The following is a 14,833-nucleotide window of genomic DNA, read 5'->3' as shown; positions in this document are numbered from 1 at the left end:
GAAAACATGAAAGCAATTATGAGGACTCATGAGGTTGTACTGACCAAGAAAGACTGCGTGAGAGTATTGGGAGATAATGCAAGACTGGTACACTGGAATCACATCTTGGGAATGTCAAAAGATGGAAGTATTTTGATTGTTCAAAAAATAGTGGCACATTGTAGACTTGATGATGATCTAGAACTGTGCTCTTGGTGTACTTGCTTGCACCACAGGGATGCAGGAAGAGGTGTGGGTATGAGGTGGAAGACAAGGAGCTAAGTTTGGTACACACTGAGTTTGAGATGACAATCAGAACATGTAGAGAAAAAGCTTTTGCAGAAGTACTACCAGTATCTAAGAGTGAGAGAGTGTATACCTAATGTTTATGGAATAAAAGAATGAGTTAAAAAGATGACTAGAACTCTGGAGAGGGCAGAGATCTGCCATTAGAGACCTGAATATCATCCAGAGACAATAATAAAGTCAAGGGCACAAGAACAAAGGGACACACATCTTTCCTGCAATAAATATTTACTGTATGTCAGACTTTTAGGTGTGAAAAGAGCCTTTAGTTCACAGGTCTCTTTCCCATTTCCATTTTTAACTTATCTGTTCCATGCCATCAGATCCCGTGCTCATTAGTTGTTTCACATGTATATCATGCTTCACCCAGATTGCAAGCTCCCTTACATGCAGGGATACTTTAAAAATCTTTTGGATGCCATAATATATTATTAGACACATAACTGACGATCTGTTAACAGTGAATGATAAACATGAATATCCAACCAAAAGAACCCATAACCCAAGCAGGATAAATGAGACTGGACCATTTTACAGGTGGAGAGATTAAATGTACGGCCCATGGTAGTTTCTGGTAATCAGTTGCAGGGCTGCTACTATGACTTATGTTCCCTATGCCACTTCACTTCTCTATGGCTACTTCCAGGTTTCTCAGGAAACTACCTACCTCCTAGGGCCTAAGGCCACTCAAGCAACATACCTTTCACACTCTGTCAAATCCCAACACAAGGCACAGGGTGGACAAGACAGTTCTAACTTTATTGAAGTTCTTTTCATTAAAATGCCACAGCCTGCAGGGGGAGCCTCGCAAATGTTTCCTGCCCCACAACCTATAGATTGAAGTAGAATTTGATTTACTCCCTATCTCCTTCAGTCTTGGTGGCTAAGGGGTAATTGATGAAAGTGGAGAGAATGACCAAGAGGCAAGAATGAGGCTCGGTCTTAAAGAAAACCCCAGAAGGGCTTCAACTTCAACAAGTTTGTTCTACAGTTGTTGATCACCCAGTTCCAGCCAACCAGGAATAAGTTAAATATAGTTTTGCCACCTTAGCTGATGGCAACAGGAGGGGCTTTCCAGAACGTGGACTGCGTTTGCACTAGCTGCCAACATCACAGCTGCCAAAATCACCAAAGATTTCAGAGCAGCTCCTCTACTTCTCACTCCACTCAATGGGAGGCCCAGGCTTCAACCCCACAGAGCAGTCCATCAGGCAGGCTTCATTTACGCTTCTTCTCCTGTGTGCTGGTGAACCAAGAGTCTAGGAGCTTCTTGCTGTAGTATAACTGCCAGGCATGCACTTGGACTGCCAGCACCAACACCAGGTACATGACAGAGACGGCAGAAAAACCAAAGAGGAAGCGGTAAGCCTTTCCATGGCGGTAGAGCTGCTGTGCAGCGGGGAACATCTCCATGCTGCCATAAATGAGAGGAGCTATGGAAAAGAGCCCCATGCTGATCATGGAGAGCACCAGGTAGCTAATGTTGTTTCGAGGGAAGGAGAAGAGGCCCAAGAGAGAGGGCACAATGCTCAGCAAATACGGATATTCCCACTGATAGGGCATGGCCACCTGGTCATGCGACAATAGCCTCAGGTGTCCCACACTCATCTTGGCAACCAGCAGCAGCCATATGACCAGATGCACGTAGATCAGCTTCTTGATTTCATACTTGAGGGTCACACTGTGGGGTAGAGCAGAGGAAGAAGTACCTTTCATTCAAAATTTTCTGACCACCAACTATATGCTAGGCAACTATAACGGAACACTGGGATACAAACATGAATAAGATACAGCCCCTGCCTGGAGGCTTGGGGAACAGGAACAAAAGAAAAAATAATAGGAAAATGAAGTGGAAGAGGTCTAGTAAATATATATTGCAAGATATATGAGATCACAGGAAGGAGTAATCAGTTCAGCTTAGGATGGGATGTCTGAGAAGGGGCGCTGGAGGAGAGTGATATTTGAGCTCTGAAGGGTGGGTGGAGCTGCACATACCATTAAGAGGTAATAGCATGCAGGCAAAAAGACATTAGCACTGTGTTCCAGGAAAGCAGGTGGTGCAGCAGGAATACTTTGCAGTGGGAAGGGGAGTAGCAGGATATGAAGTTGCAAAGACTATGAGTCACATAAAAGGCAAAAGAGTAACTCAGAGCTGTGTATTCAGAGAGATGATTTTGACTGCACCACAGGAATATAGCCTAGAAGAAGGAGATACTGGCAGTGAGGAAATCAACTCAGGCTGCTCATTATTTGCCCAGCTAGAATAGATTTTATATCCAAAGGAAGCACACATATTTCTCTTATTCTTCTCTCAGGTCCTAAATGTGTCCTCTTCACACCCCTGAGGGCAGTTTCTGCTCTGAACAGTCATCAAAACACTGGTTCGGGTTGTGATATCTCTTGGGCAGGGTCCAAGGATTAACAATGAAAGTAAAGTCCAAAAAGCTTGTCATTCTTCAAAACTCTGGAAGGATGTGAAAAACATTCTGGGAGAGTTTGATGAATTTAAGCAAAGAAAATCAATTTTTCCAAGTTTTTATTTTAAAAGTATTCATTATAGAAAATGTGGAGAGGTAGGGGTAAAAAAATCAGTCACCTGTAGACTTCGTGCTCCATGAAGGCAGGGACCAATTTTGTCTTTTTTATTTTTAATTTTTTTTTTTTAACGTTTATTTATTTTTGAGGCAGAGAGAGACAGAGCATGAACAGGGCAGGGGCAGAGAGAGAGGGAGACACAGAATCGGAAGTAGGCTCCAGGCTCTGAGCCATCAGCCCAGAGCCCGACGCGGGACTCGAACTCACGGACCGTGAGATCGTGACCTGAGCTGAAGTCGGACGCTTAACCGACTGAGCCACCCAGGCGCCCCCAATTTTGTCTTTTTTAAAAGAAACTTTTTTGTTGAAGGTATAACATGCATACAAAGACCAGATCTGTTTTTGCTTATTACTGTATCCTCAGTGCCTAGCACAATGCCTGATGGGTAGAAACTCAATAAAGATTTGTTGAATAAACGAATGTAGAAATACCCCTTACAGGGGAATGTTCATAAAATTCATTCCAGGCAAGTAAAGGGTGGACTCTATGGTCCACATTCCCCAAAACGGCCCGAAATACAACAGCTACCATGTATTGGACAGACTCTCTACACGAATTACTAGCTCACTAAATTGTTCACCAAAACCTAAATAGATTACTTTCCCCTTCACAGATAAGGAAACTGAAGTTCAATTAAAAATTGGGTTTCCGAGGTCACAGGAGCCAGCGTCGGAAGACTCAGGAGCCTAGAGGGTAGGGACTGGACCCTCCCAAGGCAAAGGGAAGATCACGGGGGTGGCGTTTATGGCAGCAGTGGGGCTTCCCGAAACTGGGGACAGGCCCTAGGCCAACATGGGAGGAGGGGAACTTGGCAGGTGCGCACTGGCGGGATGCGGGGTGGAAGTAAGACCCCGAGGCCGGCCGGCACCTCTTCCCAAGCCCTACGGGTTCCGGCTGGAGAGAAGGGCTCCGTGCTTCCAACCTCACTTTCATACCTCATCTGGTAGTGCATGGCGACGCGCTCCCGGTGCTGAAAGTCGCTGCCGTCGGTACCGGCCGCTCGCGGGCCTGCCCGAGATGCCATTATCCCCGCCCCAAATCCCGGAGCCCCTTACACCGACCCTCGCCGCAACTACCGGGCCAAGAACCCTAAACACCCGGTTACCAGAGCCTTCACTCGCCACCCTAACAGCGGCGCGTTTCTGTGGGGACAACTTCCGGCCTCTCTGTCTCAGGAGGACCGACTCTGTGGTCACGTCCTCGCGCACGCGCACGCTCTCTGGACCAGGCCCGATCCTGACTCTGCCCTTTTGGAGTGCGGAAGCAGTTAAGCGGCACGGAAGGCATCTTTTTGCCATCTTTCTGCACCGTATCTTCTAGATTATCAAACACGTTCACCTTTTAAACTCTAATATGAGTTTAAGACAGCGCTGTCTCCACTTCACAGATGGGGAAATGATACTTTAAAAAGGTTCTGAAACTGTCCCAAAAGCACACATCATTGACACATAGATTACTTAATCATTGCAAAGAGAAAATGGTAACTTTATAGTGGAAAAACCTGGGGTGTACCCCTTAACCAAGTAAAGTTAACTTGAACAGTAATAAGACAAACTGACATCCTGTTACATTGAGAACACAGCATCACTTCTGTGATCTTTCTGGCAAAAATACTTAATCTGAATCTAATCATGAAGAGATGATAGATTAAATTTAAGGATATACTATAAGATAACTAGATTGTATTTTTTTAAATGTGAAGGCTATGAAAGAAAAAGAAAATCGTGTCTTTTTTTAATGTTTATTTTGGAGAGAGCATGAGCGGGGGAGGGGCAGAGAGAGAGGGAGGATCTAAAGCAGGCTCTGTCTAGACAGCAGAGAGCCAGATGCAGGGCTCCATCTCACAAACCATGACATCATGACCTGTGCCAAAGTTGCATGCTTAACAGGCTGAGCCACCCAGATGCTCCAGAAAATTGTGTTTCTTAAATAGTAAGACTTGAAAGTTGAAATGACCACTCAGTCCAAGGGCTGCAGAATGGATGAAACAGGCATGAAAACATTTATCTCCTTATACATCTCTAGCAGAGTTCTTGAATGAGCATTGTCAATGAGCAGTAACATTTAGAAAAAAATGTTTATTTTGAGAGAGAGTGAGCATGGGGGTGGGGTGGGGGGGAAGGAGAGAGAGAATCCCAAGCAGTCTCTCACTAACAGAACAGAGCTTGACATAGGGTTTGATCCCTATGACCTAAGCTGAAACCAAGAATCAGAAATCCAACCAACTGATCCACCCAGGCGCCCTGAGTAGTAATATTTTGAAAGGAATTTTTTTTCTGAGCAGTAGGTCTCAACCAGCTTAAAATATTCAGTAAAGCACATTACAAACATCCATGTTGGGGCGCCTGGGTGGCTCAGTCGGTTGAGCAGCCGACTTCGGCTCAGGTCATGATCTCATGGTCCGTGAGTTCGAGCCCCACATCGGGCTCTGTGCTGACAGCTCAGAGCCTGGAGCCTGTTTCAAATTCTGTGTCTCCCTCTCTCTGACCCTCCCCCATTCATGCTCTGTCTCTCTCTGTCTCAAAAATAAATAAACGTTAAAAAAAAAAAAAAAAAAAAAAACAAACATCCATGTTATCATCCAGGATTTGTTGTTCCATTTATAGAGCACAGTCAATAGATTCAGTATAATTTTTAAAGGTCCTGGAACTTTTGGGATGGTAAGTGAGCACTGACTTCAACTTAAAGTCACCACCTGCATTAGCCCCTAACAAGAGACGCAGCCTGTCCTTTGAAGCTTTGATGCCAGGCATTGACTTCTCTCCAGCTATAAAAGTCCTAGATGGCATCTTCTTCTAATAGAAAGCTGTTTCATCTACATTGAAAATCTGTTGCTTAGCATAGCCACCTTAATTAATTATCTCAACTAGATCTTTTGGATAACTTGCTGCAGCTTCTACCTGCTGCTTTACCTTGCACTTTTATGTTACAGAGATTCCTTAAGCCTCATGAACCAACCTCTGCTAGCTTCACACTTTTCTTCTGAAGCTTCCACACCTGTCTTAGCCTTCATAGAATTGAAGAGAATTAGGGCCTTGCTTTCAGTTAGGCTTTGGCTTAAGGAAATGTTGTGGCTGGTTTGATCTTTTATCTAGACTACTAAAACTTTATATCAGTAATAAGCCTGTTTCACTTTCTTATCATTCGTGTGTTCACTGGAGTAGCACTTTTACTTTCCTCCAAGAACTTTTCCTTTGCATTCACAATTTGGCTGTTTGGTGCAAGAGGCCTAGCTTTCAGCTTACCTTGACTTTCAACATGCCTTCCTCACTAAGCTGAATCATTTTTCGCTTTTGATTTAAAGTAAGAGACTTGTGATTCTTCCTTTCACTTGAACACTCAGAGGCCACTGTAGGATTACTTATTGGTCTAATTTCAATCTTCCTATGTCTCAGGAAATAGGTAGGCCTGAGGAGAGGGAAGGAGATGGGGAGAGAAATGGCCAATTGGTGTAGCAGTCACAACGCACACACTTGTTGGTGAAGTTCTCTTTCTTATATAGGCATGGTTCATGGTGCACCCAAGCAATTATAATAGTAACATCAAAGATCACTGATCACAGATCACCATAACAAATATAATAATAATGAAAAAGTTTGAAATATTGTGAAAATTAACAAAATGTGACCCAGAGACATGAAGTGAACAAATGATGCTGGAAAAATGGTGCTGATAGAGTTGCTCAACACAGGGTTGCCACAAACCTTCAATTTATGAAAAATGCAATATCTGCAAAGTTCAGTAAAGTGAAGCACAATAAAGTAAAGCACAATGAGGTAAATTATGCCTGTATCTGTCCCCTCTCCCTATACTCTCTAGAATGTCTTTTCTTGCCCTATGGAAATCCTGCTGACCCTTTAGAATCTATCTCATTACTCCAGAAAAAATCACCTGCTCCCACATCAGTTCCCATGGTTCTTGCCCAGTATGTTGCAGTGTCTGTTAAGCCTGGTCTAGGACCGTGTGTGATAGAATCACCTGGGATTCTTATTAAAAACATGTATTTCTGGGTCTTACCCTTACCCAAATAAATCATTCTTCAGAGTTGGGCCTGTGATTCTTTATTTTTAATGTGAAATATTGACTAGATAATGCATTTATGTGGTCTAGCAATCAAACAATATAAATAAATTTATGCACAATGAGCACATGAAAAGATGGTTGGCACCATTAGTCATTAGGGAAATGCATTTCCAAATCTCTATCAAATACCACTTCACACCCACTAAGATGGCTAAAAAAAGACAGACAATAGCAAGTGTTGCCATGGATGTGGAGGAACTGGAACCCTCAAATATTGCTGGTAGGAATGTAAAATGGTACAGCTACTTTGGAAAAATAGTTTGGCAGTACCTCAAAAAATTAAATATAGAGTTACCGTATGGCCCAGCAATTCCATTTCCAGATATATACCCATGAGAAGTGAGAACATACATCCACACAAAAATTTGCACACAAATGTTCATAGCAGCATTACTTAACAGTAGTCAAAAAGTGGAAACAACCCTATGTTCAACAACTGATGAATGGATAAAAATGTAGTGTGTTCATAAATGGAATGTTATTTGGCAGTGAAGAAGGATACATTCTACTACGTGGGTGAACCTTGAAAATATTATGCTCAGTGAAACACTAGTCATAAAAGACCTCATATTGTATGATCCCGTTTATATGAAATATCCAGAATTGGCAAAGCCATAAGACCAAAAGTAAAGTAGTGCTTAACAGAAGGAAACAGGAAGTAATTGTAATAGGTATGCAGTTTCTTTTTGAGAGTGATAAAAATATTCTAGAATCATAGGGGTGTGAGCCCTGCATTGGTTTCTCTGCTGACAGCACAGAACCCACATCAGATCCTCTGTTTCCCTGTCTGTCCTTCCCCTGCTCATGTGTGCTCTGTCTCTCAAAACTTAATAAACATAAACAATATTCTAGAATTATGTAGTAATGATCATTGGACAACTTTGTGAATATACTAAAAACCTTTGAATTGTACACCTTTTTAAAAAATATTTATTTTTGAAAGAGTGCAAGTGGGGGAGGAGCAGGGGGTGGGGGACAGAGGATCTGAAGAGGGCTGTGCGCTGACAGCAGCAAGCCCGCTGTGGGGCTTGAACTCATAAATCAGAAATCATGACCTGAGCCAAAGTTGGATGCTCCACTGACTGAGTCATGCAGGTGCCCCGAGTTGTACACGTTAAAAGGGAAAACTTTATGGTATGGAAATTATATCTCAATAAAGCTGTTATTTTAAAATATAAATGTATTGTATTTTAAAATACAAAAACCTGGATGGTTTAGTTGGTTAAGCATCCGACTTTGGCTCAGGTCATGATCTCATGGTTCATGGGTTCAAGATCCACATCAGGCTCTCTGTTGTCAGCACAGAGCCTGGTTCAGATCCTCTGTCCTCCTATCTCTCTGCCCACCCCACCCCACCCCTGCCCCACATACACACAATGGTTCTGTCTCTCTTTCTCTCAAAATAAATAAATAAACTTAAAAAGTATACAAATGGTCAGAAGGGAAGGGCAATGATTGAAAAGCATGATCATTTAGATCAGTGATTTGTGACTGCTTTTGTGCGGCAGTCTTCCTTGGAAGCCTGGGGATCCCTACTCAGAATGAAGTTTAAAATTTTTTTTTATACATTTATTTATTTTTGAGAGACAGAGCACAAGTTGGGGGAGGGGCAGAGAGAGAAGGAGGCACAGAATCCGAAGCAGGCTCCAGGCTCTGAGACATCAGCACAGAGCCCGATGCGGAGCTTGAACTCCGTGAGATAAGGACCTGAGCTGAAGTAGGACGTTTAACGTTTAACCAACTGAGCCACCCAGACGCCCCCAAAATGAAGTTTTTAAATGCACAAAATAAAATATATAAGATTACAAAGAAAGCAAATTGTATCAAAATGAAGTTCTCCAATTTTTAAAACACATACAACAGTGAAAACTCCTACCCTCAACTCTGCTCCACATCTTCCCAGGTCTAAACCCAGTCCACCTGACTCTACCCAACAAAGGAAACACTTTGTGTTCATTTTAAAGTTACTGTATGTATTTCCAGAGTTTAAGCACATACAACCAAATGTAAAGTCATATTCTTATTTTACCCTTTTTAAAATACAGAGGCACTGTATTATACACACTATGAAAGACCTTGGTTTTTATTTTCACTTAATAATATATCTTGGAAGGCGCCTGGGTAGCTCAGTCAGTTAAGTGACCAACTTCGGCTCAGGTCACGATCTCGTGATTAGTGAGTTCAAGCCTCACATCGTGTTCGTGCTGACAGCTCAGAGCCTGGAGCCCGCTTAGATTCTGTCTCCCTCTCTTTCTGCCCCTCCCCTGCTTGCACTCTGTCTCTCTCTCTCTTTCAAAGATAAATAAACATTAAAAATTAAAAAAAAATAGATCAAATTAAAAAAAAAAACAATAGATCTTGGAGATTTTCCCCAGATCATTCTCACTTATTTTTTTTTTTGTAGCTTCCTAGTGTTATTCCATTATATGAATATAAGATAATTTATTTAACCTGCCTCTCTTGTAGGATTTTTGTATCATTTCCAATATTTTTCTATTACAAACAGCTTCAGTTAATAACCTTATGCACATTTCACTCATGGGCAAGTAGATCTATAGTAGATCTGGAATCCCAGAAGTGTTATTGCTGGGTCAAAGAATATATGGTGACTGTAATTTTGATAGATCTGACCATATTGCCTCCCATAGGAGTTAGACCAATTACATTCTCACCAACAATGTGTGAATCTGTCTGACTCCTTGCTTCCCCACAGCTTTGCCAACATTTGCTAGTCTGATGGGTGAAGAATCGCATCTCTGAGTACTTTTGTGTTGTATTTCTATTTATTTATTTTTTTAATTCTATACGTGGGATTAAAATGTCTTTTCATATGTTTAAAGGTCATTTGTATTTCATTTCCCTAAACTACGTTCATATCTTTTGCCCATTTTTCTACCGTGTTTTTGGTCTTAGTTTATATATAGATAGATGAGGAAGGAGAGAAAGAGAGAGAGAGGAGATCAGCATCTTGCCTATATTAGTTGCGATATAGCTTTCTTTTTTTATGTCTTTTGACTCTGCTCAGGTATGACAAGTTGAACATGCAGAATACTTTTTAAATGTAGTTGAATGCATAATCTTTAATGACTTCTCAGTTTTGAGTCATAGATACAGTCCTTCTCCACTCCAAGGCATCGCAAATGATTTCTAGGCACTTCAGAGTTTGAGAACTGCTCAGATATTTGCCTCTCCCACTGGAATGTAAGCTCCCCAGACAGAGATAAAAACTGAGTCATCTGTGTCCCCAGCAGCCCATAGTGCTTGGCTTAGTATAAATGCTCAAGAAAATGCTTGTTGAATAAATAAATGCCAACGGGCTCCAAACCATCCTCTTCTCCTGAGCACTGTGAAGAATTCTCAGGTCCATGGAGCCATCCTCCACCTTAAGGCAGATGCTCTTGGGCTTTACCTTGTGGCTATCTTTTTCTTTAAAAAAATTTTTTTAACATTTATTCATTTTTTGAGAGAGAGAGGGAGAGAGAGAGCCAGAGTGTGAGCGGGGCAGGGGCAGAGAAAGAGGGAGAGACAGAATCTGAAGCAGGCTCCAGGCTCTGAGCTGTCAGCACAGAACCCAATGTGGGGCTTGAACTCGTGAACCATGAGATCATGGCCTGAACCGAAGTCGGATGCTCAACTGACTAAGCCACCCAGGTGCCCCTGTGGTTATCTTTTTCTTATCTGTGTCTGCTTTCCATGATACACAGGGATTCATCAGGGCCAGACTGCTTCTGAGTCATCCATTGGCCTACCATGGGACAACTCATCACATGTTAGACATTCAATAAATGTTTGAGGTATGAATATCCAAAGGAGGGGCCCAATCCATTTCCCAGTACAAACTACTGTTTGTACTTTTCTTCCGACTCTTGGACTGTCTTTTTTTTTTTTTTAACATTTATTTTTGAGCCAGGGTGGGGGGCAGTGTGGAGAGATAGTGGTGGGGAGGGCTACAGAAAGAGGGAGACAGAGGATCTCAAGTGGACTCTGTGCTGATGGCAGTGAGCCCGATGTGGGGCTCAAATTCATGAAACATAAGATCATGACCTGAAATTTAAGATACAAAATAGATGAATATAAGGGAAGAAAGCAAAAATAATATAAAAACAGGGAGAGGGACAAAACATAAGAGACTCTTAAATATAGAGAACAAACAGAGGTTTGCTGGAGGGGTTGTAGTTGGGGAGATGGGCTAAATGGGTAAGGGGAATTAAGGAATCTACTCCTGAAAGCATTGTTGCACTATATTCTAACTAACTTGGATGTAAATTAAAAAATAAATAAATTATTAAAAAAAAGAAAGATCACGACCTGAGCTGAAGTCAGATGCTTAACCTAGTGAGCCCATCCAGGCACCCCGACTCTTGGACTGCCTTAAAGTTTAGTGACCCATGCTCCTGTCTCCTCACCCTGCTCATTCCCTTTGCAAATCCTTTACACTGATGTTTCCTTTGCCTCGAATGTTCTACCAGGACTTCAAACAGATTGGTTCTTAGCGGTAGGATTTAGCTTGAAGTTCACCTCCTCTGAGGCTTTGCCTATACCCAGAGACCAATGTAACTTGCCAGCCATTTGTTATCATACCACTTTGTTGAACATCATTATCTGAAATTCTTCTGTTTATTTTGCATATTCATACATGGTCTGAGTGCCCCTAGACCCTGGGAATGTCCACTCCTTGAAGCATGGGACAAGACTATCTTCTTCCCTGCTGTATTCTCAGCTCCTGGGAGGACTGGCACATAGTAAGTGCCTAATAAATATTTGCTAAATGAACGAATGAATTACTGATGGCTGTCTGGGAGCTCCTCCAGGAAAGGATTTAGATAATAATAATAATAATGATGATGATTTATTGAGCCTGAAGGATGCACTAAGTTTAAGTTTTTTTAATTTATTTTGAGAGAGAGAGTGAGTATATGTGTGAGAAGGGGAGGGGCAGAGAGAGAGAGAGAGAGGGAGAGAGAGAATCCCAAGCAGGCTCCATGATGTCAGTGAGGAGCCTGACACGGGGCTCAAACTCATGAACCATGAGATCATGACCTGAGCCCAGATCAAGAGTAGGTCACTTGGGCTCCTGGGTGGCTCAGTCGGTTAAGCGTCCGACTTCAGCCTGGGTCACGATCTCGCGGTCCGTGAGTTCGAGCCCCGCGTCGGGCTCTGGGCTGATGGCTTAGAGCCTGGAGCCTGCTTCCGATTCTGTGTCTCCCTCTCTCTCTGCCCCTCCCCCGTTCATGCTCTGTCTCTCTCTGTCTCAAAAATAAATAAACGTTAAAAAAAAAATTAAAAAAAAAAAAAGAGTAGGTCACTTAACTGACTGAGCCACCCAGGCACCCCAGGAGCTATCTTTAATTCCCATTTATCAGATCCAACTGAAGCTTAGAAGAGTTACATCACACAACTAATGCTAGACCTCTAGTTCTCAGAGTGGGGTTCCTGAGGAGTCACACCCTCAAGATCACCTGGGAATCTGTTAGAAGTGCAGTTTCTTAGGCTCCACCCCAGTCATACTGAGTTGGAAACTCTGGGATGGGGCCTAGCAACCTGAATTTTAACAAATTCTGGGTGATGATACACAATGTGAACACTTTTTTAATTTAACTTTTTATTTTATTTTATTTTGTAAGTTTATTTATTTATAAACTTAAAGGGGAGAGGAGAGAGAAAGGGAGAGAGAGAATCCCAAGCAGCTCCATGCCCAGCGCAGAGCCCTACGTGGAGACATGGGGCTCGATCCCACTACCCTGAGATCATGACCTGAGCGAAAAGCAAGAGTCACTCACCCTACTGTGCCACCCAGGAACACCTGAACTCTTTTTTTAAAAAGTCTTATGAATCACTTATAAAAGTAGCAACAAACAAACAAATAAACAGCTTTATGGAGATATAATTCACATACCACACAATTCACCCACTCTAGTGATCAAGTCAATAGTTTTTAGTACATTTTCAGTTTGTGCAACTATCATTAAAATAGACAGTGACTATGTGCCTGGGTAGCTCAGTTGGTTAAGCATCTGACTTCGGCTCAGGTCATGACCTCACGGTTCATGAGTTCGAGCCCCACATCAGGCTCTGTGCTGACAGCTCAGAGCCTGGAGCCTGCTTCAGATTCTGTGTCTCCCTCTCTCTCTGCCCTTCCCCTGCTTGCTCTCTGTATCTCTCAAAAATAAATAAACATCAAGAAAATTTTTTAAATAGACGGTAATTAGATTAATTGATTAGAACACTTTTATCTCTCCTGAAAGAAACTCCACTATTCCCCATTAGAATCATTCCCCATCCCCCTTCCTCCCCAGCTCTAAGCAGCCACTAATTTATTTTCTGTCTTTATAATTTTGTCTATTCTGGACATTTCATACAACAGGAATCATGCAAATATGTATGTGGTCTTTGTGACTGGCTTCTTTCACTTTGCATGTTTTCAAAGTTTATCCATGTAGTAGCATGTATCCTTTTTATTGACAAATAATATTACATTATGGATATGCCATATTTTGTTTTGTTTCAAGTTTTTATTTAAATTCTAGTTAGTTAACATATAGTGTAATATTGGTTTCAGGAGCAGAATCTAGTGATTCATCACTTAAACATAACACCAATGTTCATCATAACAAGGGCTCTCCTTTGTGCCCATCACCCATTTAGTCCATCCTCCACCCACCTCCCCTCCAGCAACCTTCAGTTTGTTTTCTATAGTTAAGAGTCTCTCATGGAGCACTTGGGTGGTTTGGTTGGTTAAGTGTCTGACTTTGGCTCAGGTCATGATCTCATGGTTCGTGAGTTCCAGTCCCCAGTCAGACTCTGTGCTGACAGCTTGGAGCCTGCTTTGGGTTCTCTGTCTCCCTCTCTCTCTCTCTGCCCCTCCCCCACTCATACTCTGTCTCTCTCAAAAACAAATAAACATTAGGGGCGCCTCGGTGGCTCAGTGGATTGAGCATCAGACTCCAGCTCAGGTCATGATCTCACCTCACGGTTCGTGGGTTTTAGCCCCGCATCAGGCTCTGTGCTGACAGCTCAGAGCCTGCAGCCTGCTTTGGATTCTGTGTCTCCCTCCCTGTCTGCCCCTAACCCACTTGCATTCTGTCTCTGTCTCTCTCAAAAATAAATAAACATTAAAAAAATTTTTTTAACAAATAAACATTAAAAAAAGAGTCTCTTATGGTTTGTCAGATATGCTACATTTTTACATTTTTTACATTTTATATTTTTATTGATAAAATCCATTCACCAATTCATGAACATTTGAGTTGTTTCTACCTTTTGGCTATTATAAACAATGCTATGAACACTTGTGTATAAGTTTTGGTGTGGACATACGTTTTCATTTCTCTTGAATACATATATATATATGGAAAGAGGAGTTGTGTCTGTGGCAAGCAGCACAGAACAGAGAGGAGAGCAGGGGAAAGTGAATAACTTCTCTATATATATTTATATGGACCAATGTGGAAGACACAAAGACTTGTACTCATGTTAGTTGCCCTCCCAGCACGTGCATGATCTCTTCTGCTGCCCTTGGGTTCCGTGATGTTCCCTTCCCAGCCCTCAGTCGCTGACTCAGCTGCTTTCCCATAGTTGGTTATTTTTTATTTGGGGCTTTAGCCATGTATAGGGAGGGGAGGGTGTTCTTTCCAACCTCAGGTCCCAACTGTCTTCACATTATTAACGCCATGTGCCCTCCTCCAATAAAACTAGCTAGTTGGGTGTGGTTATTTTATATATATAAAATAAAGATTGAATGAGATACAATGAATATATATAGGAGTAGGATTGCTGGGTCAAGGGTAAGACCTTATACTCTTAACCACTACACATTTCAGCTAGCTTTAGTCTCTACTATTATTATTATTTTTTTGTTGTTTATTTATT

The 14,833-nt window shown here is 42.1% G+C and overlaps 2 protein-coding genes across 2 annotated transcripts in view; both read right to left on the bottom strand.

The window, feature by feature from the left end:
* Positions 1-14,833, bottom strand: part of IL17RE (interleukin 17 receptor E) — a 46,815-nt gene that overhangs the window by 15,508 nt on the left and 16,474 nt on the right. The window lies entirely within an intron of this gene.
* On the bottom strand, positions 1,024-4,057 carry JAGN1 (jagunal vesicle mediated transporter 1). Its single transcript, XM_060631738.3, has 2 exons — positions 3,817-4,057; positions 1,024-1,966 (listed from the first exon to the last, which is right to left on the bottom strand). The coding sequence occupies exons 1-2, from the start codon at positions 3,903-3,905 to the stop codon at positions 1,504-1,506; spliced, it is 552 nt and encodes a 183-aa protein (XP_060487721.1). The 5' UTR covers positions 3,906-4,057; the 3' UTR covers positions 1,024-1,503.

The sequence above is a fragment of the Panthera onca genome, chromosome A2, assembly GCF_046562875.1.
Source record: "Panthera onca isolate mPanOnc1 chromosome A2, mPanOnc1 haplotype 2, whole genome shotgun sequence".
Taxonomy (NCBI): domain Eukaryota; kingdom Metazoa; phylum Chordata; class Mammalia; order Carnivora; family Felidae; genus Panthera; species Panthera onca.
The sequence above is the reverse complement of the archived record's forward strand: the minus strand, read 5'-3'. Positions and strand labels throughout refer to the sequence as shown.

Excerpts from the sequence above, each read along its gene's own strand:
- JAGN1 (XM_060631738.3), bottom strand. The coding sequence starts at position 3,905 with ATGGCATCTCGGGCAGGCCCGCGAGCGGCCGGTACCGACGGCAGCGAC. Across the intron at positions 1,967-3,816 it reads GCCATGCACTACCAGATGAG|TGTGACCCTCAAGTATGAAA; the intron begins GTATGAAAGTGA and ends TCTACCCCACAG.